Source organism: Stigmatopora argus, chromosome 2 (assembly GCF_051989625.1).
Source record: "Stigmatopora argus isolate UIUO_Sarg chromosome 2, RoL_Sarg_1.0, whole genome shotgun sequence".
Taxonomy (NCBI): Eukaryota; Metazoa; Chordata; class Actinopteri; order Syngnathiformes; family Syngnathidae; genus Stigmatopora; species Stigmatopora argus.
Window position 1 is genome coordinate 15,389,141 of NC_135388.1, and position 24,997 is coordinate 15,414,137.

At 39.0% G+C, this 24,997-nt stretch overlaps 2 protein-coding genes across 2 annotated transcripts; one reads left to right on the top strand and one right to left on the bottom strand.

The window, feature by feature from the left end:
• Window positions 1-1,377: 1,377 nt before the first annotated feature.
• Window positions 1,378-15,554, top strand: cdh15 (cadherin 15, type 1, M-cadherin (myotubule)). Its single transcript, XM_077593083.1, has 14 exons — window positions 1,378-1,428; window positions 8,904-9,056; window positions 9,303-9,458; window positions 9,855-9,999; window positions 10,092-10,273; window positions 11,196-11,324; window positions 11,445-11,627; window positions 11,860-12,104; window positions 12,191-12,327; window positions 13,010-13,240; window positions 13,344-13,583; window positions 14,029-14,177; window positions 14,526-14,717; window positions 15,346-15,554. The coding sequence occupies exons 1-14, from the start codon at window positions 1,378-1,380 to the stop codon at window positions 15,544-15,546; spliced, it is 2,394 nt and encodes a 797-aa protein (XP_077449209.1). The 3' UTR covers window positions 15,547-15,554.
• A 1,878-nt stretch (window positions 15,555-17,432) lies between these two features.
• Window positions 17,433-24,016, bottom strand: spg7 (SPG7 matrix AAA peptidase subunit, paraplegin). Its single transcript, XM_077588021.1, has 17 exons — window positions 23,679-24,016; window positions 22,994-23,096; window positions 22,806-22,895; window positions 22,478-22,719; window positions 22,246-22,385; window positions 22,054-22,156; window positions 21,835-21,960; window positions 21,589-21,751; window positions 20,950-21,123; window positions 20,723-20,847; window positions 20,500-20,602; window positions 20,315-20,425; window positions 19,499-19,614; window positions 19,218-19,374; window positions 18,375-18,538; window positions 18,178-18,255; window positions 17,433-18,098 (listed from the first exon to the last, which is right to left on the bottom strand). The coding sequence occupies exons 1-17, from the start codon at window positions 23,880-23,882 to the stop codon at window positions 17,892-17,894; spliced, it is 2,406 nt and encodes an 801-aa protein (XP_077444147.1). The 5' UTR covers window positions 23,883-24,016; the 3' UTR covers window positions 17,433-17,891.
• Between the last annotated feature and the right edge of the window lie 981 nt (window positions 24,017-24,997).

The window sequence follows — 24,997 nt, forward strand, 5'->3', positions numbered from 1 at the left end:
ACGAGTTGTGAGGTATGAGCCTGTTGTCAATGATGAGTGTGTGCTGTTAGGCGAGGAAGAAAGAGAAACATAAATGTGACTCCTGCCAACTGTGTGCTTCTAAAATGACAGCGACAGGTGGTGTTAAAATGAACCCTTTATAACTCACACATGTCCAGACACCCTCATCCAGCCAACACATCCAATTAGCTTACTGCTCTACTTACTTTCAAAATGAGGCTTTTTGACATTTTGTAGTGTTTTATGTAAGCATTAGTCCGGATTGATGAGTCTCCGGGTTTCATTTGGATGGTCAATTTGTTTTAGTTTGGAGAGGCCAGACGTGATTTATCAGAAAGCAAGTTGACATTCTACACAAAACATGTCTTTCTATTCAAAGAGAGGGCTGTGGAGTCCAAAAATCCATTAAAAAACATATTTCATTCTGAAATAACTTCATCACAATGTTAAATCTTAATGTAAAAGAATCCAGGTAATGTAAACATCCAAAACATTTAGAATTTCTTGTTAAAACATAAAACATGAACCTGACGACAAGATAATTTTTTAGAAAACTCGTTTGTTAAGACTAAAATTAATTTTGGAACATTTTCAGTGAGTTAAATCCAATTTTTTCTCCAATGACTTATTTTGCTTTGCAAATGAAAGAAAAACAAGAATGACCTCATATTTCCAGTTACATTCCACAATTAATTTCGCATTAACATTTTCATGCTGTTGGTCTGATGTGTCGCTTTTTAACATATTGATGTGCATACACACAAATGACCTCTGAATGGTTTGGTTTAGTTAGACCTTTCACCCTTATGAACATTTCAAAGTGTCTGTAGTCCCTAATAAGCATGACACAGAACCCCCCCAATTTCTCCATATGTTGACTATTCATTGTAGTTGAACGAGAAGAAACCATTACAGTGGCTCGGTTGTCAAAAAGCCCCTCAATAAAGCTCATAAAATCTTTCTTTTTCCAAGATTTTTCTAAACATAAGGTTATTTTGTTTAATGGTGAGAAAGCATGTCTTACTCAATTTGTTGTCTGGTAAAATATTTGTGTCTACCCCACAAACAGCTGCCTACTTTGTGCTTCATCCTTCTGCTGGTTGCCAGTGCTGTGAGTGACAGCACATGTGCTGGGGTCCATGGGAGGGCCAGCGCTGAAATTCTAACCCCTACCCTGCGACAGAGGCTATGGGCAGGGAGGAGCTCTCAGGGCCGGACGCGAACAGAAGGAAAGAGGGAGAGACGGCGAACGTAAGGAGAGAAGTAGGGCAGGTTTTTGGGTTGCCAAGTGTGGCCATTGTACGGATTTGCTCCGAAGCCAAGTTGTTCTCAGAGGAGGTCTTTTTAACGCTGATCTTCTGACTTCAGGTGCTGAAGATGGCCGTGGGGATGTTGATATCTTGTGTACTGGCTGCTGTGATTTGTCAGGTAAAAGAAATGATCTTCTTCATTTTAGCTTTTTTTCGGTTACTAGGCTACATGTCAGCACTTGAGTTTTAAATCAATATAAAGTTTTCTTAATATTTGCCCAATGTAGTCATTTGTTCAGGGGTTTTATACATACTAGTTTATGAAGATCGTTAAGATTCCACAATCGTAGATTCAATCAAATACTGTCTGCTTTAAGATTCTGCTGTACCATTTAGAAGTCATCCTTCAGAATTAAAGCTTCCCTGATTTTGGTTATATACACTGGCCTTTAGCTGCTCCGGCTTAGCCAGTCAGACAGTTTATATTCTTATCTGAGTGATGTCTGCCGGGACTTTGCATCTTTTAACACGTACACACAACCCAGTGCGCAATTATAGCCTGAAGTTGATGTAAACATTTTTACCTCAGTTGGGAAGAGGATGACTCCAGATGTGCATATGGACTCAGGGCATCATTTGTAGCACCTGTCAGTATACACCATTAAGAGAATGGATGAGAATGTAAACTGACATATTACCAATAGCACCTCCAGCCATCATTAATCTTTCTCTGTGTTTGTAAAAGTAATGGAGCCCAGGTTGCTCGAGTGAGTGAGTTTGCCTCCAGTGAGATGATAGAAAAGTTTTTTCAAAATGGTCTATCCTGCTCCATCTGGGTATAAACAACTGTAACGTTTAAAATCAGTTCGCTTCCATGGAAAACGTACAAAGTTTGCGTGTGCTGAAGCTCTACATCTATTGCTAATGTCAAACAACAGTTATCTTAATTTCTCTGTAATATTCCTACAGAAGCCGACTGGTTAGCGCATCGGCCTCACAGTTCTGGGGGTGTGGGTTCGATCCCGGGTTGGTCCTCACTGGGTGGCGATTACATGTTCTCCCTGAGCTTGTGTGGGTTTTCTCCGGGTACTCCGGTTTCCTCCCACATCCCAAAACATGCAGAGTAGGCTGGTTGAACACTCTAAATTGCCCTAAGGCAAGGGTGTCAGACTCGGGTTGGTTCGCGGGCCGCTTTAACGTCAACTCGATTTCACGTGGGCCGGACCATTTTAGATATAATATTTAGATTTTTTTTATATAAATGGATTAAAAGAACTGGATTAAAATCCCTGAAGATTCAGTTTTTTATAGATCTAAAACAATGTTGATTTTAGCTTTTTAAAATATATTTTTAGATTTTACAAAATGATTTTTGAACTAAAAACACAGAAAAAATGATTAAAAAATTACAATTATTGATTTAAAAGGGGGAAAATCAGGAAATTGTATATACATCTATACTCTTCATTTTAATTTGATCCTAAAACAGAAAGTTGGGACTCATGATTTAATTTCCCGAGCCACACAGAATGATGCGGCGGGCCAGATTTGGCCCCCGTGCCGCCACTTTGACACATGTGCCCTAAGGTATGAGTGTGAATGGTTGTCTGTCTCCTTGTGTCCTGTGATTGGCTGCCCACCTATTCAGGGTCCCCGTAGTTAGCTGGGATAGGCTCCAGCACTCCACGTGACCTTTGTGAGGATAAGCGGTTAAAAAAAGAATATTTCTACAGAACATTGGAATTTGTTCATGCTCAATGCTGTATGTGTAACTACTAAGTGCAATTGTTAGAATCGTGGGCGAAGGTCCGAAGCAAGAGTGACAACTCTGACATTGACGATAAGTCTTTATTAATTTGTTGGCGAAGGTGACAGAAGTATAGAAGTCGAGAGCCGTGAGGTCCGTAAGAGAGGTACGATAGGAGACGTGGTCCGCGAGCAAAAACAAGAAGTCGGAGATCAGGCAACGAAAACAAGCAATGACACGAGAACTGACAGTAAACTGATGAAGACGATATTTCGACGTAGCTTGATGATTGCTGACACCTGTTGCTGCTCCACCCGTCTGGTTGAACTAATGAATATTGTTGAGAAATGTTTCCAAAGACTTGAAGAAATCCCGAATATTGCTGCTCAAAGTGTCACCACCACCAAAACATAGTCATTTTTGTTGAAATAAATTGCAAACATGACTGGAAATAATCAATGCACAAATGTGGGGTACTGGATTGGTTCTAACATCTCAAGGAAAGGGTCCTTCCTCCACATGCTGCACATTCTTCTTTGACATCAAATAAATAAAGAAAAGAAAAAGAGGAAAAAAATGCCTCAATGCAGTTAAAGTAGTTTTAAATGTTACCTGATAGCATTTAGTTATGCTTCAATGCAGTCACTCTCTTTTTTTGAATGCCGGCTGTTTTACTCGGAGTGGTGTTGAGACTGGCTGGTGGGTGTTTGGGGAGCAACGGGCAGAAGTCACAGCTGTTCCCAGATGCATACGTGATGCTATTTGTCCCGCTCTGTAATCCCCCTTGCGGAAAGAGGAGTGGGCCGCTTCTGGACCATGAAATCGGGTACAAATTAAGAGTGCGTATAGCGACAGCCAGCTGGCACATAGCTCTCATTCATCGGAAACAATCAGTCAAAGGGTTTAAAGCCTGAGGGAAAACACCATTCTGAAAACAGAAAATAAACTGCCAAATTGTGTCAGTATTTTAAATCCTGAAAACAAAGTGTCAGCATCAGAATGGATGCCGAACAGTGGCGGGCCGTCAGGGCCTTCAAGGCCTTCTCTGCTGGCCTAAGAAATATCTGAATCATATATTATCTTTTGTCCATCAATACTTATTAAATAATTCCAAATTGTCTGTTAGCTTCCTTTCATTGCTTTCCCCCCTGGTTGCACTGCTTCCAGATGTGTGTTTTCATATTGAAGCATTTAACCAATCACATTTCAGCCATTATTTGTTGCCAGGGTCAGAAATCTGCTCAAGGCCTTCACAATCAGTTCTGCGGGCTCTGCTGCATTAAACAAGCGTCGATAAGACTGTTGCGTTAACCAATCAGATTTCGAGTGGGTAACACCACAATGCATTGTCGCAGGCGTAGGGATACGTCATTGCCTTGTCGCAGGCGTGGGGATACGTCATCGCTTTCACCAACAATGATTGGCTAGTGATTAGCCAGAGCTACCAAACTGTATTTGGATCAAGCTGCACAAGCAAATATATTGTTATGTTGATTTAAAGCCATTTTCAAGACGGACTATGCCAGAAATACGACAGGACAGGCTCGACTTTCAGCATTAGCTTCGATGGTGATATAAAAGAAGCAAGAAAGAAAGGATGATGGATATTGTGTATTGCCTAACAATGGATTCCGAAAAGGAGACAATATCAAGACACATTTTCTGTTTGAGGAGGATTAATGTACTACTCTATAACAAGTCAGAATTTTCCATCCATTTCTATAGCAGTTAGGATCTGTGTAGCAGGAAGACGAAGCCTATCCAAGCTGATGTAAAGATTTTGCGCTGGTCAATCAGCAAATTATTGGTCACATATTAAGTTTGCATAAATCACCCTATTTCTAGAAAGTGAAGTCAGGTGAGGGAATTACTGCGCCAAAAATGACTCATAAAGCAATTACTCATTCATTCATTCATCTTCCATACCGTCCATCTTCAAAAGGGTTGCTGGAACCTAACCCAGCTGTCTTCGGGTGAAAGGCAGACTACACCCTAGACTGGTCGCCAGTCAGTCGTAGGGCACACAGAGAGACAAATGACTATCCACATTCCCAATCATACTGCCACTAGCAGAAATTGAGCCCGCGCCAGCCCGCATTGAAGTCAGGCGAGTAAACCTTTACACCACGAGGCAGCTTCATAAAGCAATTATTTTCAACGTAATAAATTTAAAGGCGCTATCCACACTCTTAGTACGGCTGTTTCATGAGTTTATGTACATCTTATTCTTTTAACATTGTTCAGCATTTGTTAAGTGTTGACATCCACTCTGACACTTGTTGCAGTACCAAAAATAGTGCATTCATGGAATGCAGTCAATACAGAACAGTCTGCTTCAATTTTTGTGTGTTGGCGTGTGTGTGCGCGTGCATGTCTAAGGAGTCATGCAGAAGTGACCCACGGCCACCTGTGTGACCTTCAGGCCTTTGCTCAAAGACACTTCATAGTATTGCTAAGCTGCAGAAACAGTGACAGTTGACAGTTCAACTGGTGCACTTCTAATATCCATTAATACAAGTGAGGGCTGGATTGTTTTTCCCAGTGATGCTAAATATAACCTGCTTGTCCTGGCTTGTTTATTATTTGTTCAAGTATGTTTTCATCAAGTGAAGATTAATCTAGAAAACTTTTTTTCTAAAAGAAAAAAAATCTTTTAGAATTGGAAATCAATTGTTTACATTTATGTGGTCATTATACTCCATTCTATATAAGTGTAAAAATGTATAAGATAACGGCCAGGTGTTCGAGTGGTTACTGCGTCGGCCTCACAGTTCAGAGATCGAGGGTTTAATCCCAGGTTCAGACCTTCCTGTGTAGAGTTTCCATGGTCTCCCTGGCCTTGTGTGGGTTTTCTCCAGGTACTTTGGTGTCCTCCCACAACCCAAAAACATGCAGGGTAGGCTGGTTGAACACTCTAAATTGTCCCTACGTGTAAGTGTGAGCATGAATGGTTGTCTGTCTCCTTGTGCCCTGTGATTGGCTGGCCACCAATTCAGGGTGACCCCTCCCTGATGCCCCTAATTGGCTGGGATTTTCTCCAGCACCCCTCGCGACCTTTGTGAGGATAAGCGGTATGGAAAATGAATGAATGAATGTACATGATATGATCAAGAGCCATTATTGTCTTTTAGGGTAGTAGGTGGCTTTGTACCAGAAGTGAGTAAATAAATCCTTGACTGGCCATTGCAATATTTAATTTACACTCTTCACTTGGCTTCTTGTAGTCCGAGAAAGTCGTGCCATCCTCACATTTCCCCAAAAAGCATGTCAACACTATGACCACTTAATAAGGCATGGTATTGGGGGATATCATCTCCAAACAAGCTGTTTGAACTTCCAGGAGGACCCAGGGTCAAAGGCCAAGTTGTAAAAGTACCTGGGAAAAGCTTCTAAAATAGTTTCATGGTGTGTGGTGTCATCACTCAGCCATTGACAAAGGGCACCCGTTCGTCTAATTGGTAACATGACACTTTGGTGTTACTGCATCCTGATCAGGAAAGAACATTGACTTTAAAAGGGGAGGGAGCTGAGGGGAAAATATCCCAATGACAGTCATCTAAAGGTCATATTGCTGGGGAAAGAGAATAATGATTGAGGTTATAAAAATGAGTGAAACAGCAGGATGCTCTCTGCCTTACATTGAATCAAAGAAAAAGTGTTGCATTGTTTCATTTGACCTACTTGACTCAAGATTATTTCATTTTTAGTGACATTTTCATTCAAAAAGTGTTTCATTTTTCTTCTGTCGCTTGATAAGTAGTCGGTTTTGTTGATATTGTACTCCACTGCAAACTATTATAACAGATGTTGGATCTTGCATTAGTTCTCATGTTCAAATGATTGCAAATTTGTGAAACTCCGTCAATCTCCTCACGTGTACAATTTCTACAGAGGTTACCCAAAAACACTCATTAATCATTTATAAGCCATGACTTGGTGCAATAACAATAAAGATGGTATGCTCTGTCATCGGAGAGTTGAGGAATTTAGTATTGGCTTGCTGCAGATGGTGTTTGGGATGGATTTGTGTGGATGGTAAGCACTTCAGGAATGTGTGTGTAAACTTGCATCTCCGAGTGTCGATGACAATGGCTACAAATAGACAGGATGAATTGTATGGAAGCGTCTAATATTAGTATGCCTCCTAACATGGCCAGAAGATGCCAGCCATCACTTCTATTCGTCTTGGACACATTACTAATTGAGGTAATCGGGTCATTTGATCACTAGTTTGAGTAAAAAAAACAACCTGAAATCATTGTCAAAACTGGAAAGTGGCAAAAGCAACACACGCAATGGTCATTTTTTTAAAAAGAGTTTTGAAAAAGACATTTTGGTTAAAAAATGAAAAAAATATTATTAGTTGTATATGATTACTACTTTGCCTGCTTTAACTGTTTGCTTACGTGGGTTTACCGAGTACTCCAGTTTTATTGAGAATATAATATTATCCATTGGTGCGGATTTGACTGTGAATGGTTCGATGTTGATACGCTCTGTGACTGACCGTCTTTGGTCATTTTCATACGATCGGATTGACCCTCGACTTTTGCAAGTATTACAACCGCAGATCCTTCCTCCCATCAGCTGTCAGGCTCTTTAACAAAACAAATGGCTGAGTGTTAAGACCTACCATATGCATGCATGTACATCTATGTGTATGTATGTAAATATGTGCTTATATATGTATGTGTATGTATATATATGTGTATGTACACGTGTATGTGTGTGTGTATATATATATATATATATATATATATATATATATATATATATATATATATATATATATATATATATATATATTTCAGCAACACGCTTATTTATTTATATATTTAGTCATGTATTTATTTATTAACTTACTTATTAGCTATCTATTTATGTCTAAAATGCCTTTCCTATTTCTGCATCCTTACCCCCTTGCTACTGTGACAACGAAATTTCCCGAATACGGGATGAATAAAGTTATCCAATCCAATCCAAGTTCTCCAAACACCTGTCTTCACATGAATCCCTTTTGCCTGACTGAAATGTGAGAAACTGTGCTTTTTACAGAAAAGTCCCCATTTTTTCGAGCTTCTGATTGTCTAAAGTAGCTTTATGATTATGTGTAATGGGACCAGTTGTTACTAAGACATGCAGTTAACAGATGTGTTTAAATGTAAGAACTGGGATTTCTTTTTCCCTGTGAGCATGAAATACGATGTTATGGGTTTGTTTTGTTTGCAAGTATGGCCATAGTACTATTTTAAGGCGGAAACAGGATTTTTTTGCAAAATAATTGGCACTGAGGAGGAAGTTTGAACGGTTAAACATATGGCAAGTCACGTTGGATACAGTAAATTCCCGCAGAGACGAGGGAAACACTGTACGGGATTGTGAATGGATGATCATATGTGAGTGGGTGTTATGTGTATATTCACTAGAGACATCTTGTGTGTGTATGCGTGAGAAAGTGTTCATGTTAGCGTGTCTGATGAATTCCAGAGGATTCATAAGGTGACCCCAAATTCCCAGTCAGGTGCAGAGTGTAAAATAAAATAAAGGGGGAATTTGTGAGTGTGCCGCTGGGGAAGCACGGAATCTAAATCCAAAGTAGACAGCTGCTGGTGTGTGGGAAGAGGTGCATTGTGTGTGAATGTGGACATTACAGCAATCCAGAGAATGAAAGGCTTGCGTGATGCGTCCTTGCATTTCCACACTTGGAAATTCATTTTACAGCAAGTTCAAAGGATAGTGACAACGTTGTGGTTCAGTGAGTGAAACCTGACGCGTCGACGCTCAAACACTTCTGCGTTCTGCCATGCAACACATTTCCCATCAGTCATACAGCCTGGTTTCTTGAATTGGCTTCAAATATCCATGCATTTGCCACTATTGTGACATATGCGTGCTGCTTTGTGCAGGTTAAGAGTTCAGAGCAGCCCAGAAATATTCAAGTTATTCACCCATGGAGGACCAAAGGCACGGGAGTGGTGACCAGGGTGAAGAGGGACTGGATTATTCCTCCAATCAGAGTTCTGGAAAACAGCAAGCAGGTCCCAGAAAACCTGGTTCAGGTAACATTTGGATTATAAAAAAGAAATGGCTGTTTTTCAAACGTTTCGTTTTACTCATGATCAGTATATTCACTCTTGACTCGCCTTCTAGCCTGGTTCAAGTTGTTGAGTCTCAAGTGAAAGACCCCTCTTGATTCAACCCCCTTAAACCGACTGCCTTTCCCAACACCCAATAAAAACAAACTCACACATAGATCTTACTTGAGGTTGCAAAGACCACCAACATGATTTCTCCTCTCCATCTAGATTAAGTCCGACAAAATCTTCAAAGGGGAGGTGATCTACAAACTAGAGGGTCAAGGCGTGGATCAGACACCCAAAAATTTCTTTGAAATTGATGACAAAACAGGAGTCATCAGAAGCAAGCGTCCACTGGACAGAGAGAAATACAACACCTTCACGGTAAGAAATTATTTATTGCAGTGATATGAAGAAAAGAAAACTGTAGCAGTAAAAACACAATGGTGTAGTTCACTCATGTCTTCTTATTGAGTCTTAAAATACCGTTCAAAGCATAGCTTCGTATTATGTTACCTCATAACAAATGTGGTTCAGGGTTGACCAACATAGGTCAGCTTCTTAAGGCCTTTACGGTTATCAAGGGAGCTGCATCAGAATGTTTTAGACAAGATGGCTTTGATGTAACCGCTGATGTCTGACTAAACATCATTAATAAAAATAGCTAAAACCGCATGTTCAATAGTTTCTTCGGAATCTGTTCGATTTTCCCCAGAAAAGTAACAAAAATATGGAGAGAAAAAAAATCATATCAATCTGTGTGTGTGTGTGTGTGTGTAGTTGAAAGCCTTTGCGCTCTCGCCCAGTGGAGAGAGACTAGAGAACCCTACCACCATAGAAATTGTAGTGCTGGACCAGAATGACAACAGACCTGCCTTCACCCAAAAACAATTCACTGGTGCTGTTGCAGAGTTTTCCATCCCAGGTGAATACACCTACAAAATTCATATAAAAGTCATGATCAAGTCAGAGTGTCACATAAATGAGCCATTTTAAAATTTGAACTTTTTTGAACAGGTACATCAGTAATGTCAGTGTCAGCTGTAGATGCCGATGACCCTATGACAGAAAATGCTTTTCTAAGCTATTCTATCATTGGACAAGAGAGCATCCCAGCCAACGCTGTTACCAAGACAATGTTTGGCATCAACAACGAGACAGGAACTATTTACACAAGGGATGTTGGCTTTGACAGAGAGGTAAGATACCCCAAAAATTCAAGTCATCTCAAAATATAGAATTCCTGATCCTCTTAACTGTTATGTAAGATTCTGGATATATAACCACTAGCAAAAAATATATATATCACCAGTCTTGGTGTATGATCACCGTTTTTAAATTGTGTAGAAAAAAGCTAACTATATCAAGACACAATTCACACAATATTCATTTCAAATAGCAACTTTCCAGCATTGAGAAACGCACAAAAGAATTAGGAGAACTTGGTTGCTAGTAACAATTACTTTGGCAGACGAAGCAGAGGAAGAACATATGGAATCACTCCATTCTGAGGATAAAAAACATGGAATGATCAAGCAAATTCAAAACTAACACTTCATTGCCTCACTTCTGGCTTTTATAAGAGGTTGGATTTTGAAGTTAAATGACACAACGCTCTTCATAAATCTAGGTCCAACTTTCCCTAATTGCCGTTGACACATCTTTGCATGATGGGGCCTTGTCATGGGCCATTTTCTTCAAATTCCACCACATTGACCTTGTATGTGTGTTTTCACAGTTTTTGCTTGATGACAAGGTGCATTTCCGTGTCACACCATCCATAACGTTAAAGTGTATAGAAATTATACTGGTATAATATAGTGCAACAACCATGACACACATTTACATAAAATATAACATATCTGCTGAATTCATAATTCGGTCTGCCTATACACTGCAATCAGACCCATAAACTTTCTTTTAGACCACCAAAAGCTAGTAATTCAATTCAAACCGGAAGTCGCCAAATTGTCAGGGCATTGTTAAAGCAAATTTGTAAGCTCTTATACCAGTCAGTTCAAACCTCAGACTTAAACCCTACTTTACATGACCTTAGTCTTCACCAAAATGAATTAAGAATTAAAATGATTGTTCCAGTTGGATGATTGTCCTCTTTTGTAGGTGGTGAAATCCTTCAGGTTGATGCTAAAGGTTGCTGATATGGGTGGTATGGGGCTGACGAGTGAAGGTGTAGCCATTATTCATATATCTGACATCAACAATCATGCACCACAATTCAACCCTACCATGGTAAGCCTCAACAGAGAAGTTAGATAACACGAAAGGTCAATCATCCGTGTGATAAAACAATGAAAACAGTGATTTTTTTTTGTATTTATGAACTTTGCTCTGTCTGTGTGACCCTTTTAGTACAGCATGACAGCAGTGGAGAACAGAATTAACTATGAGATTGGTCGCGTCAATGTGACAGACAGCGATGATCGTGGAACAGGAAACTGGGAGGCAACATATTTGATCTCAAACGACCCTTACAGGAAGTTTGCTGTTTCAACAGACAGTTTCACCAACCAAGGCATTCTGATGGTGGTGAAGGTAAATTTAATCCCACAGGGTTTGAATGGGGCAGGTGATGGATGCAAGTATTGCAATAATCACAAATAGTTTGGGCCTGACAGAGATATAATATTCACATTAGTGTGTTTTCTAATCTTGGTAGTAGCCACACACAAATGCACAATTTTTCAGTTTTTGCTTCATCACGTGAACGAACAAAAGAAACACGTACTCTCAAATGGAATAGTTGAAATATTTTTTTGATTTTCAGCCTCTGGATTATGAAACGCAGAATGAGCACATTCTGTACCTGACAGTAGAAAATGTAAATCCGCTGAGCGACAAGGCTCCTAACTTGCCAGTGAGCAGTGCCGTTGTGGTAATCACAGTTGTCAATGAGAATGAAGCTCCACGTTTTAGGGAAGATCCAATACGAATTGTTGTGCCTGAGTCCATAGCTCCTGGAACACTTCTGAAAAGCAACATTGCATTTGACCCTGAGAATTCAGATTTGAGGTACAAAAACTTCATTGGTATTGTCTCATTTTATTCATTGTTCATTTAGGACATTGAAGGTAGTTCATTTGCTCTTTGTGCTGCAGATATGAGATAAGTAGAGATCCTGAAAGGTGGCTGGACATCAACCGGCATACAGGAGACATTACCGCAAAGAGAACCTTCAACATGCGATCACAATATGTTCAAAACAAGATCTATGTTGCTACGGTCAAGGTTACAGGTCAGAATTGTGTTTAAAGTGTATGTCATTTCATCGTTTTACCTCACTGTTACTCCTCCATATCGTGGGAAACCACCACATCAAAACTAAAGAATTGAAATATTATTTTCAATGTAATTATTCATTATTCTAAATTGCCTCAATATGAACTACCAAGTGGCCCGGCGGAAGAGTGGTTAGCAGATCGCTCTCACAATTCTGGGGTTGAGGGTTCAATCCCAGTTCGGTCCTCACTGTTTGGAGTTTGCATGTTCTCCCCGGGATTGCGTGGGTTTACTACGGGTACTCCTGTTTCCTCCCACATCCCAAACACATGCATGAGTTTAAGCATTGTCAGTCTTATTGTTATTTACAAACTTCTGCGAGGCAAACCTTTTCTGTGCAATATTTTAGAATTACCTTCCCCGGACGTAACTTTTTAAATTACTTATTTATATTTTTATTGAAACACGCACTTTGTGGAGTAGCACCACTAATTTCGTTATACGCAGCTGTTGTATAATGACAATAAAGGCTTTTGACTTTGACTTGTCCGTCTCCCGATTGGCTGGCAACCAATTCAGGGTGTCCAGCACCCCCTGTTATCCTTGTGAGGATAAGCAGTGCAGAAAATGAATGGATAAACTACCAATAAATACATTCTGTTCTTAACATATGTAACACTTGTGCTCTAACTGGACAGACAATGGTGGCGTGTCAACCACTGCCAATGTGGCTATCACACTTAAGGAGACCAATGACTTTCCCCCCGAACTCCGTCCACGGATTGGCACTGTGTGCAGCAATGCACGAAGGGTGGGTACCGGGTTGGTGCTGACTGCTGAAGATGGCGACCTTCCTCCACACGCTGCACCATTCTTCTTTGAAATATCCGAGGAAGTGTCACTCAACTGGACTGTCACTCGAGTAAATGGTAGGGTGGTGGAATGGAAGAATGTGGAGTAGCAACGACAATTGAACGACCATGGTTAAATTGATCTGACCTTTTTCCATTTGTGTGTCCTTTCTTACTTCAGACACCCACGCAATGTTACAGCCTCTTGTAGAGCTGGAGGAAGGAGAATATCCCGTCACAATTTTGGTGTCTGACTCTGGAAACCCAATCCTCAGCTCTTACGCGGACATTAACGTTACAGTCTGTCCCTGTGACTCGTTTAGTGACTGTAAATCTGAGGTTGGGGCAGTGTTTGGCACCAGTATGGGGATAAGCCTAATCGCTCTTATTATCATCATGGCTAGTATTGGCCTCCTTGTATGTAAGTAATGCTTTGAAATTGTCATTTCTTGTATTACTCAATTCTGTCAATACTTTAAAGCAGGGGTCTCAAACCGGTCCCCAAAGGGCCGCAGTGGGTGCAGGTTTTAATTCCAACTCAACAAGAGGATACCTTTTGCAAGTGTAATCAGTTAATCAGTTGATTGCAGCCAGGTGCTACTTGTTTTAGAAGACACCTGATTGGTTAAAATGTCGGCACTGGATCGGTTGGAACAAAAACCAGGACCCACTGCGGCCCTCGGTGGAATCGGTTTGAGACACCTGCTTTAAAGGGATGGAATTAAGTCTACTGTAGTGGTTCCCTGTGTCAAAAGACAAATGGCAGTAGCTTGTAAGGATTATACTTTTGGCCTTGGAATATAAAGTTTAATTCATACTTGTCCATTGCATTGTATCACAACCAACATAAAGGTGTTGTCTTGCAGTATTGCTCTTCTTAGCTGCGGTGATAAGAGCCTGTGGCAGACGCCATCATATAAAAAAAGGATCTGGGCTGCTTCATGGGGAATCAGAAGATGACATCCGAGACAATGTTCTGAACTACAATGAACAAGGAGGGGGTGAGGAAGATGAGGTGCGTCTTCCTAATTGATTGTTCTCAATAAATAGTGACACAATTTGTAGATTAATTTCACAAAAATAATTTAATCAAACCTTGTTATTATGTTCTAATATATTTACAAAGACCTGAAAGCGTCTCATAATTCATGTAACTTGGTTGATTAAGATGACAAAAACTGTAACCTCATGCTCCATGTTGCGAGGAAACAAAACAGTTGTGATAATAATTACACTGAAGATGGTGACGGTCATGAAGATGAGAAGGACCTACAGTGTGTTGAAAAAGAGTTTGGGAATCTAAGCGAGGGTTGTTTATATACATTAAACCGATTTACTTTGTTACCCATCACTGTCCTTGCAGAACGCTTTTAACATTGACCTGCTGTGGAATCCCTTGGATGCGCCCTTGACCCCCATGCCATACTACCCAGTCTCTGGTGCTCCAAGAGGCAGGCAGCCCATTAGGAAAGATGCACCACATAACCTGCCTTCTCCCACCTACCCTCGAAGACCGCCAGCAGATCCCACTGATATTGAGGAATACATCAGTGATGTAAGACACTTCTGTAGACCCTACCAAAAACCAATAAGTGGTTGTTATTCATGTGCATAGGTTTTATATGTGTATGGGGGAAAACAGATGATCAATTCATTCAAATATTTTCAACACAGCTTATCCTTCTCAGGGTCACAGGGTGCTGTAGCCTATCCCAGTTAACTGCTAAGTGTAAAATGAAGGAAATGTATATATATATATATATATATATATATATATATATATATATATATATATATATATATATATATATATATATATATATATATATATATATATATAATATGCATATTGTTTGTTTTTGTTTTGTTCTTGGTTTTTTTAAACTCTTTTGGGTCCTACATACAGTTTAAAGTTACAAAACAAATATTATTTTGAATGTTTAGCAGCCAGTCTAAGGTGTAGAAAAGTCAGTCAAGATAATTGGTGATGGATAGACGGATGAGTGGGTATTAAATAGATGCCTTGAATTTTTATGTCCCAAAAACAGGACATACAATGTTTTTGGGTAAACAGTACAATTTAAAACAGTAACAGTACTACTACTTAGGTTTGTCAAGTGTAGTTTTTCATCAAAATAGGTTTGGATTCCTGCCTTTCCTTAATTTTATATTTCTACTCTCAGGGTCTGGAAGCTGCAGATAAGGATCCTAACATGCCCCCTTATGACACAGCCTTGATCTATGACTATGAGGGAGAAGGCTCGGTGGCAGGTAGCCTCAGCTCCATTGCGTCTGGTAGCTCGGATGAAGACCAGGACTATGATTATCTCAACAACTGGGGACCACGCTTTCAGAAACTGGCTAACATGTATGACCCGCGTTAGGTGGGAAGTTGATTTTAGTGATTCAATACCAGCAAATAAAACACTGGGCTTTTGAGTGTTTCACCAGACAAGTATTATAGATATTATTTTTCCATCACTGTGTGCCAAAAGGTGACATATTTTACCATTGGTCTTAAACGTGAGATAGTCCCAAATAATTATTTATAAATGTTTTGATACAACTACACAGTAAAACACACTGAATGTACTTCTTAAAACCATGACAGGGATGCTCAGGAAATAAATACCATATTTTTGGGACCATAAGGTACGATTAAAATCGCTTAGCTCTACAAAAATTAACGGTGCGCTTTATAGCCCACTGGAATTTGTGCATGAATTCTGGTTATGCTTAATGACCTCGAACATATTTTCTTGGGGCTTAAATGTATTATATAGTTCCATTTAGGAGCTGAAGACACAAGTTCGTCATTTATCAAATCCATAAATAAATAAAGGCAATAATTACAATGTTAAGAGATATGGAACAAATGACTAATGCAGTACACTGATGCATTTATAATTTAAAAAAAAGAATATGGTAAATAGTACCCCTGCATACTGCAAGTTAAATATGTTAAAGTCCATGAAGGCTTTGATTTATCCATAGACTGGGATTGTTGTGTTTTTTTTTCTTGTTTTTTTTTAATAAATAATTTTGTAAAATAAATTTGCTCTGATGTTTTTCCTTGTTCATAAACCTTCCTTCCAGCATGTATTACACCAATAGCAATGGCACAAAGTACTGCTAAATAAAAAATAAAACAACACATGCGCACACACAATTATACAATTATTTCTGCAGCATTTATGTAAAAGAAACCAGCAGGTTCACCTTCAATAAATTATTTTATCATATATTGCTACATGTGTTTGCACGTTTTCTCATCTACTCAAATTTGTGATTTACACACAAATTATTTCGACGATATAGACATCACTCCAAAATTGATGGGGTCAATAAAAAGAAATCATGAGATTAGATTGGTCAAAGTCTGGCTAGTTAGTGAGTTCATGTTTCTTATTGCAATCATACAGCGGCAGGAATGGCCACATTTTTGCATTCCATTCTACACTCACCAGCCACTTTATAAGTCACTCCTCTCGAGCAACTCAAGTGGCAGCAACTAAATACATTAAGAATGTGAGAATAGGATCTTCTGCTGTTCAGCATGACCATGAGAATATGGAAGGAAGGTGGTCTAAAGTAATTTTGAAAGCGGCATGATTGTTGATGCCAGCCAGAGAGACAATGGATTGGTAATGTTGGTAAGGTCAGGATTGGGCTTCGACAACATGGACAAGTGTCTCCATCCTACCTTGTTTCAATCTTCAGGTTGGTGATGGTGAGGATATTTTCTTAGACTTTGGGCCCCTCGTACCAATTAAGAATCAATGCAACACCACACCCTACCTGAGTATAGTAACTGACCAAGTTATTACCACAGTGTCAAGGGTCATGTTCTAAATCTCTAATGATCTCACACTGATTTCTTGAACAAGAAAATGATTTCACTGTTCCCAAATGGAAGTCGCCAGATCTCAATCCAATAGATCATCTTTGGGATAAGAACAGGAAATTCACTTCCTGGACCTCCATCTGAAAAATCTGAATCAAATTGGGTGACGCTCTCGTGTCAGTATCAGACCAATCTCCCTGAGGAAGGCTTCCAGTACCTTATTAAATCTATGCCATGATGGATTAAGGCAGTTTGGATGGAAAAAGTATGCCAGACACATGGTGTACCTAATAAATAAGGCATGCAGTTTGGTCACCCTAGGTATGCCCAATCTTTGTCATGCCACTGTATGGTGTATTACTTAAATTGCCCAAAGTCGCATAATAGACCTTAAAGACAGACATAAAACACATTGAAATGCGAGAATTGTTTTACTCATTGTAACTCATTTTATTTTCACACCATAAAATAGAGATATTTAAGCAGACAGTAAAGGCTCTGACATCTTTTAGAAAAGTAGAACATTGCCTATAGATAGCACTTTAGAATGGAGCCTAAAATGAGATACAAACCTTTAAAAGCAAATAAATTTTAAAGTTCTATTCAGTTTTTTGAAGTTTCAAGCACGCATAATGAAGCTTTTCTCTTTCTTCTTCACTAGTTGATTACACAAAACCAAATATATCTTTTGAGTTGCAATTCACATAATGTAATTTATCTTTGTGCCAACTTCAGGAATACTTTTATCTGCAAAACTGATTTAACCAAGTATTACAGTTCGAAATGGGATAATATGAGAATTCTATGCACCTTTGTCAAGCATGTATTTTCTCAACAATTCGATAAAAAAAATGTAGCAGCTGAAAAGTAAGTCTGATCAATTTGTCAGACCAACTCCGGATCCATGTCAGCTTCATCGCGTTTATTTGAAGGTGGCTGTGGTTCGTCTTCACCTGTGTCTTGCTTGTCTCTCTGAGCCTCCAACCAGCTTTGAGGAACAATCATCTTCTTTGGGCCATGGGGAGGAGGACCCAACAAAGCCTCTATGTCCTCGTAGTTCACCACCTCGCGCTCTAACAGTGCATTGGCCAACTGAAAATATTAAATTGCAACCAAACTGATACAACAACAGGGAAAATATACGGTGCTAAGACAAAAAAACTGATCATACCAGTGTCAACTTGTCTCTGTTGTCCATTAGGAGCTTTTCAGTATGCCGATATGCACGGGCAATCAGCATTTTAGCTTCCTGAAAGCATAACCATGTTAGAGTGGCATTCCAAAATATAAAATGATACAAGTCAAGAAAATTTGTAGAGTCAAATGTAAGGGGGAAAGAAAACAAAAGTTACATTATTAGAAACCTACATGGTCCATCTGTTGCTGCAATCCTTGGCTAAAAGGTCTCCGCCCAATAGCACCTTGATCCTCTGTTTCGGGAAACGAAACCTGGCCCACACTATTACACATGCCGTACTTCATCACCATAGAGTAGGCTACGCGTGTCACCTTTCGCAGGTCATCCTGGGCTCCTGGGGACACAAAAACACACACAATCTTTTCACCAAGTTTAGATTTAAATAGAAACACAATCTACCATTATAATAATTCAACAAATTTCATTTAGATTTACATAATTCAATTCCTTGCTTGAACATGTGAACTTCCACCCACCCCCTTTTTGTAATAGGTATTTTTTGTTGAATATACAGAAAATGTATTATTAGAAAGAAATGATCTAGTTATTGATATTGGCATGATACGACCATAGATATCAAGATATCAAGATATCATTCTTACACCATGTTGGCTCTGGTTGACGTTCAGTTAAGTCTATTGTCACAGAGGGACAGTTAATCTCAAATTAGCCTCTACATGTCACTGTGGTGGAACTGTTAGTATACTTTCATAGTTCCAACGCACATATGACTGACGCGCTCATTTATGAAACAGTTGGCTGAACTCTGGCCATTAATCTAGAGAAGGAATATACTAGGTTATGTATTGTCAATTCAAAACCTGTCATAATCTCTGTATAATTTTGGATCATGTCATTAAAGAAAAATATATATAATGTGGCATCTGGCAATTGTGGAATAAAATGGCCCACTTTGTGCTAGAAGATTTTTTCCATATTACACAGCACTATTCAAAAAATACTAAAACATCTAGGAAGTAAGTTCGTGTTAGAGGACTGTCTTGGACGTGTACCTGATGTAACCTTGTTAAAGATAATTGCTTCTGCAGCCCTTCCTCCCAAAGCCATGCACATGCGCTCAAACAGCTGCTCCTTAGTGAACAAGTACTGATCACGAGGCAAGATCTGGGTAAATCCCAGTGCTGCATTTGTCCGAGGGGCAATGGACACCTGAACCGGAAAAAAAGAGGATTTTGTTCTGAATTTCAGTGAGCGAGTAAGTTACATTGTGACTGTTACACAGCAAATAAATAACATTTCAACTCAAATCAATTATGGGTATGTGTTTTGTTACCTTCATGACAGCTTCTGTGTTCTCAAGCAACCACCCGACTAAAGCATGCCCCGATTCATGGAAGGCAACAACTCTCTGCTCCTCTTTAGAGAGGATCTTACTCTTCTTCACACTTCCTAAAAACACACATTCGCTGAGCATCACATGAAATCCTTTTTCCAATAGTAGAAAAGCAAGTATAAGCTTGTGATGATAAAAACTATAGTACCGTATTTTCACGACTATAAGGTGCACATAAAAGTCTTAAATTTTCTCCAAAATAGCGCCTTATAATCCAGTGCGCTTTAAATATAGACCAATACTAAAATTGTTATCACGATAAAATAAAATAAATCAGTCGATAGGGTACACCATCCTCTACAGCGCTCACAACTACGGCAAGCAGCCCCCGACTCTACTATTTTTCCCGTAGAAAAAGTACTGCACAGTGACTGCTGGGATATATAGTTCTTTTGTCAATACACACAGTATGACAGCGAGTACACTAATTTGGTGCTCGCCGTCATTCCGACTGGATTTGCAAACACATTACATTTTTTGTAAAATGGCTAAATAAAGTACAACCAAACTCAGTTTTGCTTCTGTTGCCTTTTTAAAAACGTGTTTTTAGCGTGTGGGTGTAGCGTGCATGTTTAAGCTGGTGTATGTTTTGCCATACAGGGCTGCGTCTATAAAAACGGCGCGTCCTTTGTGTGTTTAAAATACAGAAATAGCACTTGTTACTGACACTGCGGCTAAGAATACGATGCACTGTATAGTCGTGAAAATACGGTAACAGTTAAATGGATGGAAAAAACAAATTATTTAGTACTTTACCTGCGATTACTCTCTCCACTGCATACTCAAAGTTGAAAGTGTCGATTGACTTGTGGCCCTCTCTGGCAGCATGCAAGGCAGCTTCATTACATATATTAGCAATGTCAGCGCCTGTAGACAACATTATATAGAGGCCGTTAGAGAAAATAATATAAATGTGCCATATTTCCCATGCATTTCTTTACCACTAAAGCCAGGAGTGAGCTCAGCCAGGCGCAATGAATAGACGTTAGCTGGTTGAGTAAGCTTTAATATCTTCAGATGCTGCTCAAAGATTTCCATCCTCTCCTGAGAAATAAAACACTCGGACTTGTTAGATTTAAAGTCATTAATGATTCTGCACAAGTATAAAACAGGACATCTTAAGCTGGTGCTTAATTCTAGTTCAAAAATTACACCCAAGATCACCTGTAAAGTTGGAAGATCGATAAAGATGTGCCGGTCCAATCTACCAGGTCTCATCAGAGCGTTATCTAAAATGTCTGCTCTGTTTGTAGAGGCCAAAACAATCACATGGTCAGTTGTTCCCATTCCTAAGGAGCAAAAACAAAAACACCTAAGTTTCTCTTCTATTTATATAGGTAATACATTTTGAAGCCGAAATAAATTGGTATAAAATCCTCATCGGAACGCACCGTCCATCTCAACCAGAAGCTGGTTGAGGGTCTGCTCCTCCTCGGTATTGGAGAAACCAGACATGTTAGTTGAGCGCTTTTTTCCAACAGCATCGATCTCATCAATGTAGACAATGCAAGGTGCTCGGCCACGAGCTTCCTTGAACAGGCTCCTCACCCTGGCAGCACCCAGACCTATGTGCATTATTTCACTTCTCTTTATCATAGCAGGCAGCTTTACTGAATCTTCTTAATACACATTCATTGACATGCTATGTTTACCAGCAATTCTTAAACCACAATGTGGACGAGTGAATATCTCGGAAGATATGTACACAATGACTACTGTTCATTTATAAGGACGCTAAATCAGTATGCCAGCTAAAAAAATGTGATCAAAAGATTTATCCAGCAGAGAGTGCTCTGACTCAAGAATGAAATACATTCTTTACTTTGTTTTACACTATAAAACATTTCTAATGACTATTGGCTTGAGTTAAAAAGTTAGAAATCCGTCAATCATTCCGTTTTTAGGAAAAGAAAAGTATACATTAAATTCAGTATGAAAACAAGATTTGGAATGGACCGTCAGGCAAATCAATCAGTAACCAACAATAGCTACAAAATATGTATCAGCTTATTACTGAATCATGCACATACCTCCAATGACCTCGACAAATTCAGAGCCAGCCATTGCCAGGAATGGTACCTGAGCTTCTGAGGCAACAGCTTTTGCCAACAGAGTCTTTCCACACCCTGGGGGGCCAAGCAGCAATGCCCCCTTTGGAACTTTGGCTCCCAGAAGGAGGTACCTTTCTGGATTCTGAATAGAAAACAATGACACCATGGTTTCAATTTCATCTGCTAAATAGTGTTCCAAAATAATACAGAGTGATGCCTTCTCACCTTGAGGTAGTCAACAAATTCCTTCACTTCTGTTTTTGCCTCATGCAAGCCTGCAACATCTTTAAAGCTCACACCTTTTCCTGACTTGCCATCCACAATGGTGAATTTTGCCATCTTAAGCTGATTCTGTCAAACAGATTGTGTGCAGAGTACAAAGAATTATAACAGTTGAATCAAAAACCAACTTGGAAATTGTCAGTCTGAGATTTTCTCACTTACAAACGCACTGAAGCCACCCTCTCTGCCACCTATGCCTGCCAGACGAAAAATGTACCAGAGAATAGCCACACCAATCGCTGCCATCCCAAGGGCAAACACTGCGCTGCAATTTACACGAAGAATCACAATACAAAATACAGTTGACTTTAATTTGTCACACTAGTACACATCACATCACAACTATTTTCTTACTTTCCAAAGAATCCAGTCCGTTTGTAGGAGACAGGTATCCGGTCCTTTGTGTCAATATTTAGCTCCTCCTCAGCAGCCCTCAGCTTCTCCTCAAATTTGTCTATGTTGGCCACCTGCATTCGATACATGAGTGCAAGCCTCTACCAAAGACAGAAAGATTTGATTTTTTTAAGAGTACTAATAAAACTGAAGTATTTGATTGGATCTTTCTTGATATCAGTGTCAAGCATACAGGCCTGCCAAAGATGACAGCTCCAGGGTGAAGGTAGATTTCGACAATGTCACTTTCTGGAACAACCTGAACCCGTGACACCTCACCCTTAGCCAACATCTCATTGACAAAATCATTCCAAGAGATGTTACCACCGTTGGTGTTAATAGAATTTAGCAAGTTCATGATCACTGCGATTATAACGAGGGTCCGCAAGCGCTCGCGGTACTGCTGGTCTTCCTGCTCGCGACGTTTCTTTTCTTCTGAAAAGGACAATTGCGTATATATTGGACTGTAAATATCACGATGAAGATAGTAGCATGTAATTGTAAATCCCATTTATTGATACCTTCATTTTCTTCTGGTGTTTTTCCTTTTTCTTCATTGCCTTTATCTTTTGATTGTTTTGACTGGGATGCACTGAAGAAGTTAGTTGACCCTGGAATTAAATTTAATTTTCAAGCAAATGTTGCTAAAATGTGAAAGAATCTACTATTGTAGAAATTGAAAATGGTAATACAATTTTAAAATGATTACCTAATAAATTTGCTAAACCCACTGGATTTTTAAGCAAGTTGTTTATGACTAACTCTCTGCTGAGGCACGCCAGTGTGGGACTCAATGGTCTGCAGAGAAGACTCTGAAATAGAAGTGAAAGGATGATTTGAAAACATAATTTTTAATACATCACTGTTCATTTTAACAGTATCGAATGGAATGACAGTGAATGGCATGATGACACTATTAACACAATAGTAATACTAATCAATACTAATCTCACTGTCATATAGTCAAAGTAGACAAATTGATTATTTCCTGACAAAAAATGCTTTAATTACCACCTTATCCTCTAAGACTAACATCAAAACAACCAATAACTAAAGGGTAATTTAGGACAGCTATATTTAAAGACACTTTTAAGTCAACCATTCACAAATGTTCATATGCAACAAGGCAAAATACATAAATAAATAAAAATAAAGTGGGAGTGACATATTCTTGACTGATTAGCGACCATTGGCGACAATAAACGTCCAATCCAAATCCATATCAGTGGCAGTAAATGAGTTAATGACTATATATAAGATGTTTTAGATCTGCACCTATTTTGGTTGTTTTTAAAGATAATTCGGAATATTTACGATTCGATTGACAGCACGTTTGTTCTGTTTCCAATGTGGCAATTTACACATGATTAAATATTCAAACGAAAGATCCTCACCTGGATTAGTTTTCGAGACTGTCCAGTAAAAGTCCTACTGTGGGACATTGCAAAAAGCACCTTTCTTAAGAGCCCATTGTTGACAATCTGAGTAGACGCCGTTTTGCAGGCTAATATGTGACCATTTCGTTTGGAGCATGTCCACGCTAATCTTCTAGCGTAGTTCGTACCAAGACTAACATTCTTTAACAGCACCGCCGCCATAACCTTGATCGGTAGCGAGCTATTTAAACAACTCGATAAACATTCATAATACTATATGTCATTGTCAGCATATGCAAGTCGCATTTTGCTAGTTTGCAATGTTATTCAACTGCGTGACGTACTTCCCGGAAGTGTGTATTAGTCACGCCTTCCACACTAACAACACTCTGAATCGTAAATTTCACTAATAAGTAGTAATCCATAAATAATAATAAATAATAAATGTATATTTTTACAATTTGTGTAATTCATTTTAATACTGTTATTAAAAACATTATAATACAGCGTCTGTTGAGTTTAGACGCCGTTTTGCCGTGCACAAATTACACTGCCGCTACAAAATAATAATAACACAAAATAGTGTTGAGATTTAAAAACATATATATATATATCGTTATTTATGCAAATAACCGTTCGTAATACGTACTGTTAAATTATTATTTAATCAATTCCACCAGAGGGCGCGCTTCATTAAGTTACTTTTGTCTGACGTTTGTCTCGTGTCACAATAAGAAACCCCGAATGTCAAAGGGTCCCATTCCAATAGATACAATCTTTGGCTTTTATGTCAAAATGTGGTTAAAGGTTGCAATCTACAGGTAGATTGTGGAGAATAATTATACACTATGAAATTGGTATTATTGTTTTGATCGACATCAGAATTGACCAATGAAATCACAGCAAATTTATTCCATCCAATTGGAAACCTTATTTCTCTATCCACAACCCGCCTCTTATCGACTGGTGGGAGCGTCTGGTTTATTGTAAAGCGCTGCCCGGAATTTTCATTTTTCGCTCTGTCTTTTTAAACGCCAATATGTCAAACGTATGTTAATGCATCAACGATAGACATCTTATTTCATATATTTTCATATACGAGGCAAATTAGATCAAAACACAAGAATACGATTTTGATTTAGTGTTATTAATTTTACTAGTTAACCCGTGGATGTATTCTGAACTGTATTCATGTAGAGTGCTTGATTGTAGGTACGGTTGTTTTTAAGTACCATATGGATAAAAATTTAGGTCACGCAAGACATGATTAATCCTATCTGGGACACACAAATGATATAAAATTAAACGTAAACAGGATTTAAAACGAATAATTCGAA